Source organism: Capsicum annuum, chromosome 11 (assembly GCF_002878395.1).
Source record: "Capsicum annuum cultivar UCD-10X-F1 chromosome 11, UCD10Xv1.1, whole genome shotgun sequence".
Classification (NCBI taxonomy): Eukaryota; Viridiplantae; Streptophyta; class Magnoliopsida; order Solanales; family Solanaceae; genus Capsicum; species Capsicum annuum.
Window position 1 is genome coordinate 30,610,177 of NC_061121.1, and position 10,719 is coordinate 30,620,895.

The following is a 10,719-nucleotide window of genomic DNA, read 5'->3' on the forward strand; positions in this document are numbered from 1 at the left end:
GATTCATGAAAATCAACGTCTAAATATGTTTTATGTTAGCCAATGGAGATATATCTTGGATGAATGACAAATATAAATTTATTACTACTTCCATCATGGAGGCTGAGTTCATTTCTTATTTTGAGGCTACCTCATAAGATGTATGATTGAAAGTTTCATTTCTAGGATGAGAATTGTCGACTCTATCTCTAAGCCATTAAAGTTTTATTGTGACAATTCAGTTGTTGTCTTTTAGCTAAGAATATAGTCGAAGCAAACATATTTACATCAAATATCTAGCAAAAAGAGAACATATTAAAGATAAGAAAGCGGTCATTGAACACGTTAGCACTGAAGTGAAGTTAGCTGATCCTTTAGCTAAAGGCATACCACTGCAGAAATTTAAAGATTATATAGTCACAATGGGACTTAGTTCCACTATGTAAATTTTTGTTGTAACAACTAATACAAATGAAATTCTATTTTATATAATATTTTTTGTATTTGTAACTGTGTCCACATTCAGTTTCACTTTGAGAAATGTCCCAATAGTATGGACCTATAATAAATATTGAGTTTATTCATTAAGTAGCAAAGACTTATAAGACTTAGGAACATGATGATTGTGATACATGAAAGATACTACTCAATCAAAGAAAAATTATCACCATGATTCATGTATTCTGATTCTTTTAAACTATACTCCGGGTTTTATATTTGGACCAAATGGGAGACTATAATTTCACATTTCTTTTGAATATGTGTAAATGGTCCTCCTAATCTGGATCAGTTGTAACATTTTTCCCACACCCGAAGCTTCCCTAACCACTGCCCTAAGAAAATTGTTCTTGATAGGAGAACACTATAAATGTGATACATGATTTTGGGTTTCTAAGTACACAAAATTAATGTCTCACAAATTCACCATCTACTGAGATATTCTGAATACTTAGAAGACTCACAAAAAGTGGAAAGAAATGTTGACGACTCCAACAAACTATAATAATGGTCAGAAGTACGCCAATCTCTAATTTCTGCACTATTGCTCTGTATCTCTTACAATATTTTATTTTTCCTAGTCTCTTATCTCTCAACCAAGAATTGGACAAATATAAATAGATCAAAGACATCAAATTATCAACATTGGAAAGATTTCTTCCAACCATTCCAAGGAATAAAATTTATTCAATTTTCAATAAAGTTAATATCAAAAGAATAATTATATAGTATCATCCATTTAAAGATAAAGAATGACACTAAATAGCCATTAAGTCTATTCAAGGAGAAAAAATAAGCCTAGAATCAATTTGTTATAATAATGACTCCTTATCAAGATATTAAGGAATAAACTTAAACATCAATAAAATATATTCTTTTTCAGATATCTCGTTATTTTTCCAACAATAAGTCCCTATTTCTAAAAGTTGTACAAATCTAGTCCATAGACTGACACAACAATAAATTATTGACTAACGTCCACCAAATTTTAGATCATGGTGTAACGTTTACAATAAGAATTTCAGTTCGCTTAAGGATCTATAATCATAGTTTGAAAAAAAACAGAAAAATTCATTTACTAAACAACCATCCCAAAAAGAAACGACCGGCTTAAATTTTTTGAGTAGGTAAGAGTGCAGAGTGATTAGGAAGAAAAAATAGGAGACTACTATACAAGAATTAAGTAGAATACTGCAAATTGAATAATAAAAAGAAAATTTTAAACATAAACAAGGCAGAGCAAAACCATGGACATACTAAAGGGAGTAGTGTAACGCATTGAAAATTTTAGCAGGTTATCTGCCCCACCCTTTCCATTTACATACCTAGAGAGAGGAGAAAGATTCAAGAAAGGAGACAATGTCATAACCCAAATCCATTGTAAATGGCACCCACACTGCTCATCTGGTGGGAGAACCATCTACCCCAAAAGTACCATCTTATAATCAAAACTTAGAAGAGTCAATGCAATAATTAATTAAAGGATATTCAAATTCAAAAAGCAAAACATAAGTACAACTATCTACGGAACATTGCACTTGACAAAACCATCCCAAGAACCCAAAAATTGTCCGCTCCAAAACATCTAAGATTCTCAAGAAAGGGATGCAACCTCAAAACTAAGAAAATGCATAAGTCCAAACACAAAGGACAAAGTCATAAGAGAAAGATTCCACGGTATCTCGAGCATGATGCTCACTCTAAAATTAGAATCACCAACTAGAATCTCAAAGGAGGCCTCGTAGGAGCCATTGAAAGATGTGCTACACTCAACAAACTAATAGCAGATGTAGTATCAACATACAAAAAGTCAATAGTGTACTAGTGGGGTCATTGACTGACCCAAGATAAGAATATGAGCATATAACCAAAATATAGTACAACAAGTTAATCCATGCTCATTGTAACCAGCTCTAGCATAACAAGTATCAATTAATAGTTTAGAATTACAAGAAAAAAGCCAAGTCATTTACCACCAAGTCAAATAAGTCATACTAAGGTAAGTTTACCAATAATTAAATATATAAATATTTTCCTCGATTAACTCATGGAACCGTCAAATTCACCTGAACCTCATACGTAAATGCTATGGGTATCATAACCACCCTCTAGCCATGACCTACATGGGAGAATTTTGTCGATGTACTAAAACCCCAAAAATAAGTATCTGCCAACCTTATTTCACCAATAAGCTTATAGAATATACAAATACCAGAACATTTCTCATTTAACTGTAAGCTTGGACAAAATCATACAACAAGGATAAAATGATTACATTGACCACATCAAAAAATATGTACTAACAAGCCATACTAAGAAGTAGCTCACATACACAAATAATACAAATTGTATTATACTACAATATCATCACCTACATCGAACCAAGTTTGCACAATTCCACTAAGATGGAGCCTTGCCCTTCCATGCAATTTCTTTATGATCTCAGTGCAGAAAATGCATAAACACATAATTAATGAAATGACCTACCACATTGAGAATTATAACTCACACCCAATCTCTAAGGCCAAGTTTATGATCATTCTCTCCTTATTTTAGGGCTTTCTACCATAAATCACCTAAAACTATCAATTTTATGGATGATTTAGTGAAGAATGATATTTAAAGCCAAACTAACAAAAACTAAGAAAAACCCATTGATTTTATAATCAATTTACCCCTCAACCATCCCTGAACTATGCAAACTAGCAATCCTAAGGTTAGACTATTGATTTACTAGTTAGTGGGGATGAATTCCTTATCTTAACGACGAAATATGATTAAAAACTAATGGGTTTTATCCCAAATCAACACTATTGAAGCCCTAAATATTTCTTGAAAAAAAATCATTTTTGGGCTTTTTGAAATAAATCACTGATTTATGTTGCTTTAGCAACATCACTATAGCGACATTGTCCCTATAGCGGCCCTTTGACCACATTCACAATCACCATAGCAGGAATATCACAGCTTTTGAACATGTCGCTATAGGTACAAGCACATTACTATAGTGATATCAGTGAGATAGAATGTCCAGTTTTTTCCAAAAATCCCCTTTTTCATGATACACCTTAAATACAAGATATTTCAAACAATATCCTTTATATTAAGATCAGTTTCAGGAGTTCTACTTATCCAAATTCAATTTTGTAAGATCCTATGGGTTTTCTATTATCTTAGTTAACTAGGTATCAAATAAAATACCATAAAACTTATCCAAATTATTTCCAGATAGCCCTGAACTATACGTCACTCTAATTTCACCTAAAAGTAGCCTAGCCTGAAATTTATAACTTTGAATCCAGGAAGATCGTTAACATAACATTTTAAATGGAAGGATTATACATAATGATGGAGAAGGTCATTACTACAGATACCAATTTACATATCATTCTTCCCCGAATAATTAATTGAGAAAATAAGTCAAAACTAGGAGAGAAGAGAAAGTACCTGCATCCTCAAATGAGTAATGGTACATTTATCGAATGTCCTTCTCGATTTCTCGAGTATCTTCCTCGATCGGATGATACTTCTATTGAACCTTTACCAAAGAAGTTCCTTCGTCCTAAACTTCCATACATCCTAGTCTAAAATTGCCACCAATTCTTCTTTCTAAGACAAATATTTATCTAATAGAACCAAGTTCTTGTTAATGATAAAATCTCCATCATCATGATACGTTTTGAGCATACAAACATAGAACACCGGATGAACTCCTGACAACCCTAGTGATAATTCTAACCTACATACAGTCGGACCCACATCCTCAATAATCTCAAAGCGACTAATATAACGAAGGTTGAGCTTGAACCTATTATAGAACATCATGACTCCCTTCATAGGAAACACTTTAAGCAACACCTATTCATCAACCTTAAAGTCCATGTCCCTTACTTTATGATTCGCATACTTTTTTTCCTACTTTGAGCAGCCAACAACTTTTTTTGAATGTAGCTTAACTTTTCTTGATCCTTCTTTACCAAGTCAATTCCTAAAGGCTTAACATCACCAGTCTCTAATTACCCAATAAGTGACCTATACTTTTTTTTAATAGAGTGCCTCAGATGGTGACATATCAATGCTAGAGTGATAACTATTATTGTATGAAAACTCACACAATGGAAAAAACTGGTCCCAATGACTCCCAAAATCAATAACATAGGATATAAACATGTACTTTAGCCCTAAATAATCCTTTTTGACTCCCACCAGTTTGAAGATACAAAGTCATGCTAAATATGAGCTTGGTGCTTAACTCCTCATACAACCTGTCCCAAAATTTAGAAGTATACTTTGCATATCTATTCAAAATAATGGAAGAAAAAGAAGTGAGTTTCTTTTTTCAACCGGTATACTATCACCCAACTAGAATCATATTTCCTTATGGTTTTAGTAATACCCACCAAAAAATCCATAGTGACATGCTTCCATTTCCACATAGGTATACACATTCTGTAAAATAATCTCGTAGGCCTTTGATGTTCATACTTCACTTGTTGATAATTATGATACTTGGACACATAATCCACTATGTCCTATCCATCTCAATCCACCAATAAAAATATCTAAAGTCATAATACATTTTGGTCATACCCAAATAAATGGAATAACATGAACCATGGGCTTACAAAAGCACATCACAAATCAAATCACCAACTCGAAGAACACCTAACCTTTATTTAAACCACAATATCCTACTCAAGTCAAAAGTGGTGTCCGCCACCTCCCTACACACCACAACTCTACCCCTGTCTGAAATCCCAAATTTCATACTCTGAGATGCTAGTGTTTGAAACTCTCTAGCTAAAGGTCATCTGAACACTCTACCCATACTTATAGATTTTTGGCTCAATACATCTTTCATTATATTAGCCTTACTTGGATAGTACTGAATAGTCATATCATAATTCTTCAACAACTTCATCCATCTGTATTATCTTAGATTCAAATCCATTTAAGTAAACGCATGTTGTAGGCTATGGTGGTTGTAAAGACCTCACACTTCACATCATAAAGATAGTATCGATTGGATATATAGTTTTCTCATAAGGCTTTAGCTGTCTTTAATAATAATCAATGACATTCATATCCTGCTCAATACTACACCTAAGCTGTAAGACCCCAAAAATTATGACAGTTTTATTTTGAACCGTCCTTCATGTCTAGCTTTTATTTTTTACTTGAATCAAGATAAGGGAGGGTAAAGGGACCCTTAGGGAGAGTTTTAGAGATTTTGAAAAGCGTTTGGGGTCATTCTAGGACTCTAAACCAGTGAGGGTCTATGATATTGGTAACACACCTTGGGCATACTACGGTAAGAGTGTTCCATGCCTTTGGTCTAAAGCGATAAGGGTGTTCCATGCCCAAGGGCATAAAATGCAATTTTTGCTTTTTTCCAGCTTGGGGTGTGGGCTTTTTGGTCTTTTACCCAATTAAATGACTTTAAACATTCATTAACCCTCATTAACCTATCAGTTATAAAAATTATAATTGTTCTTCCCCCTTTCAACCCTTAATAGAAGTAAACTAAGGATTTTGTCAAGAATTCAACTCTCAGGACTCTAAACTTAAGTTCTTCTCAAATTCATTCCACCAAAAAGGCATTTTGGACACTCCCTTATTTTTAATTATCTTTTAAATTGTGAAATTACCTAAAATTTATATATTTTAGAGTAAAGACATCATTTTCCCCCTGAACTTGTCCACTCAACTTACTTTAGCACTTAAACTAAACTTTTGTTTATTTATCCCCCTTAACATCTTTAAAGTGTATTAAAATACCCCCTTAACAGTCTATCCCAAGTCAAGTTCCGGTGTTATTAAACACTTTTTCTTTGATTTGTCCATGTTATAACCCGACCCGTTCTCAATTATAACCCAACCCAGCCTTAACAAATACCCCCAAATCTTACCAAATAACTAATTTCTCTTTTCTCTCTCTAAAACCTATCTAAACTAGGAAATTTTCACCCGATTTCACTTCAAATCTATGGTTGTTTATGATTTATATCTTGATCCTTGATGCAATTTAACTACCCCGAGTGATTATTAGTTGTTTTGATTGTTTTACTTTCACATTAGGGTTTTTGCCTTGAAAAAATTCTAACCTCGTATTTTTTGATTCTTTTTTAGATTAAGCATGAATTTTGTGTATGTGACGTTGAGGTTTCTCTATGGAGGAAAATTATACAAAAATCTCGTATTAAGTATCATGGAGGTATTGTTACCGACTATTTCGACGTTGATGTAAATAGACTTTCTTACTTTGAATTTGTTGGTTACCTAAAGGAAATTGGGTGTAATATTTCCTCATGTATTTTTTATATTATACCTACCAAAAAATTAGTAATAATGACATGTGATAGGGTCATTTTAGGTATTATACCTCATCTTAAAAATGGAGAAGTTGTTGATTTATATGTGACACATTTGGTTGATGAGGCTAATATGGTCCTAGCTATTGAATATGACCCCCATATGGGAGGAGAATCTTTTCCTACTACTTTTGATAAAGAGTTAGGTCAAGACTTAGGAAAATGTGATAATTTAGGGTTTGAAGAGGGCTTTGTAAAAGCTGCGGCACCTTATAAACCTACTGTTAGTAAAAACCTGCGTGGTGATTGTACTATAGCTAGGGGTGAAGACCTAGATGCTGGTGATGACTTTTCTTCTATTGGTAAGGATTTAGGTAGTTGTGGTGATGTTTTTGCTATTGGTGAGGAATTAGGTGATGGTGGTGTTGCTACATGGGGTGAGAACTTTGGTAGTGGTGGTAGTGATTTTTTTGCTACTGGTGGGGACTTGGGTGATATTGGTGTTGATGTTTCTACAATTGGTGGGGACTTGGGTGATGGTGGTGTTGTTGCTAGGGGTGAGAACTTAGGTAGTTGTGGTAGTGGTTTTTCTGCTACGTGTGGGTACTTTGGTGATAATGGTGTTGCTGTTAGGGGTGAGGACTTAGGTGGCACTGGTGGTAGTGCTAGGAGTGATGATTTGGGTGGTGTTAATACTATTTCTACAACTGGTGGATCTTGGGTGTTGTTTCCACTAGTATTGAGCAGAATTTAGGTAACACTACTTTTGTTACTGCAACAAATGTTCTAGTCATTTCATCAGATTAGGAAAGTGAAACTGATGTTAGTAAAAAATCAAATTATTATGATTTTTTTATAAAGGTGAAGATGATACATATGGTAGTGATATTCATAAGGAGGTAAGGATTCTGAGGGAAACTAAAGAGGGATATGAAAAGAAGAGGTCTGACAAAACAAAAAAAGAGAAAAAAAGAGCTTAGAACAAAAAATATTAGTTAAGGTAAAAAGGGAGTTGATGTGAGATATGATGAGGTTATATCCAAAAAAAAGAATAGTCTAGAGGGCAAGATAGCCGGAGATGACCCAAATATTAATTCAGATGAAGAGTTAAGTTTTGAAATAGATTCTGATAAGGATATTTATATAGATATTGAGGTTGAACAACCTGCTAGAAAAGAAGGAAAAACAAGAAGAGCAAAAAAGAAAATCTAAGAGGATTTTTCTTGATCATACTTGTAAATTAATAGTTTGGGAGCTTGGGCTTTGTTTTGAAAATATTGAAGAGTTTATAAAAGCTCTTCTAGATATGTTGTTTAAGAACATGTAGAGCTAGATAAGTTTGTGTATGAATCAGAAAGGGTGAGAGTAAAGTGTGTAGATGGTTATCCATGGTTGTTTGCAAGCACTGATTCTAGGACTACAAATTTTCAAGTTAAGAAGTACATTCCAGTGCACAAGTGTAATGCCATAACAAAGAACAAATTGGTGAATTCTATGTACTTGACTGAGAGGTACAGGGATAGAATCACTTCTGAATCTGGACTTAGAGTTTGTCAGTTTCATGAGTTAGTAAAAAATAATTTGGAGGTGTATATAGGGAGGACAATATCAAGAAAAGCTAGAAATATTATGTTGCAACAAAATATGGGTGATCATATAGAGGAGTTTAGCATTATTTTAGATTATAAGGATGATCTCTTAAAGACCAATACAGATAGCACATATGTAGTGAGGCTTAGTGAAGAAACTTTTGAAAGTGGAATAAAATAGTTTTAATCATTTTACATATGTTCTGATGCTTTGAAGAGAGCATTTAAAACTAGTGCCAGAAGATGAATGGGGTTTGATGGTTGTTTTTTCAAAGGTGTTTGTAAGGGTCAATTACTTGTGGTTATTTTAAGGATGAGAATAACCAGATGCTACCACTAGCCTGGGCAGTGGTTGAAGCTGAAAACAAATTCACTTAGAGATGGTTTGTTAGACTAGTAAAGAATGATCTTGAGCTGGGAGATAGGTCTGAAGTGACTACTATTATTGATATGCAGAAGGTAACCTCATCTATTTTCTCTTATTCATTTTCTATTTTTTAAAATGTTTTATACTTATGTCAACTAATATATTTTATTTTTGTTCAAGGGTCTTAATAGTGCAATTTTAGATTTACTACCAAATACAGAACAAAGAATCTATGCTAGACATGTTCTTGCCAACTAGCCTAAATATTGGAGAGGTATTGAAAGAAGAAACTATTTTGGAAGTATGCCAATATATGAGCAAGAATTATGAAGAAGTTTAGATCATATGGAGATGTTGGGTGATAAAATTTGTGAAGATCTTCTATGGTATAACATAGAAAGGTAGTCTAAGGTTTACTTTAAATATCACAGTTGTTGTGATAGTGTTGACAACAACATGGTTGAAAGCTTTAACTCATGGATATTGGGGGCATGATACAGGACTATAATATCAATGCTTGAGGAAATAAGGGTCAAGGTGATGAGAATAGGACAATTAAGGCTGTGTTTTGAAACATGGATAACTAATATTTCTCCAATGGCACTAAAGTGTTGCAAGGTAACATATCAAAATCAAAAAAGTGTAATATTGAGTGGAATGGTGAATTAGGTTTTGAGGTTAAGGCTACACGAAGAAATACTTTTATAGTGAATTTGAGAGATAATACTTGTACATGTAGGTCTTGGATGTTAAAAGGTATACCTTGTTGTCATGTCATTACTGCACTACACTTTAGAATACTAGAACCCATTAACTATGTTGCGCATTGGTATACAAAGGAAACTTACCTCAAGACCTATAGTTACTTCATTCAGCCTATCATTGGTATCCAAATGTGGCCCAAGTCATCCAACATTCCTGTTATACCACCTACAATAAGAAAACTTCTAGGTAGACCCAGAAAATCAAGAAGAAAAGAGCAAAATGAAAACAAGATTGGAAAGTTGTCAAAGAGAAGTGTTGAGATAACCTGCAACACATTTCACAACAAGGGTCATAATAAGAAGAGTTGTCCATTGACTTCTTCTGCAGCACCAAGCACAAGTAGAGGAAAATGAAGACCAAAAGGTTCTACAAAGGTAACATTTGACTTGTAATTACTAGTATTTTAATTCTTTTTTATTTTCTTTCATTTTTTCTCTTATTTTATTTTTTTGTGTTGTAGGCTGCAGCAGCAGCTGCTACTGGTACCACAAGCAAAGGGAGAGGATCAACTGTAACAACTGCAGCATTATCTGCTACTGGTACTACTAGTAAAGGGAGAGAATCAGTTGCAGCAATTGTAGCAATAACTTCTATTGGTACTACTAGTAGAGGCAGAGGATCAGCTGCAGCAACTGTTGCTACTATAGGTATTGGTGGAGCTAGTAGAGGTAGAGGAGTTAATGCTGCAGTTGTTGGTGAAGTTGGTAGAGGCAGAGGAGTTAATTCTGCAGTTGTTGATGAAGCTGGTAGAGGCAGATGAGTTAATACTGTAGTTGTTGGTAGAGGTAGAAGAGTTAATGTTGTTGTTTTTGGTTATGCTGGTACAACAAGAGGAGCTGGTGGTGTTGCTACTTCTACTCATAGTGTCACTGGTGCTGGAAAAGGTAGAGGGGCACCTTATAAAAGACCTAGGATGGTTGGAATGAGGGTGCTTCAAACAGAGTGTGGTTTTAGAATCCTCAATGTAAGTTAAAATCTCTTGATTATATTTGTCTAGTTTAAAGTCTACCTTTTCCAAGTCTTAAGTTAAATTTGTTCTCTTTTATTTTTGTCAGCCTGGAATGCCTATGAACTCCTCCATAGTGATGGGACATCACAAACAAACATTAGGTGTTGTAACACCCCGTGATATCCTCGATCTAATATCCTACTTCGTAGAATGCTTAAAGGGTTAAACATCTGGAAAAAAAATTCCTAAGTGTAAAAAAGT

General features: G+C 34.0%; 1 protein-coding gene across 1 annotated transcript; it reads left to right on the forward strand.

The window, feature by feature from the left end:
• Positions 1-6,825: 6,825 nt before the first annotated feature.
• LOC124888815 (uncharacterized PE-PGRS family protein PE_PGRS54-like) lies at positions 6,826-10,269 on the forward strand. Its single transcript, XM_047400103.1, has 2 exons — positions 6,826-7,509; positions 9,970-10,269. The coding sequence occupies exons 1-2, from the start codon at positions 6,826-6,828 to the stop codon at positions 10,267-10,269; spliced, it is 984 nt and encodes a 327-aa protein (XP_047256059.1).
• The last annotated feature ends 450 nt before the right edge of the window (positions 10,270-10,719 follow it).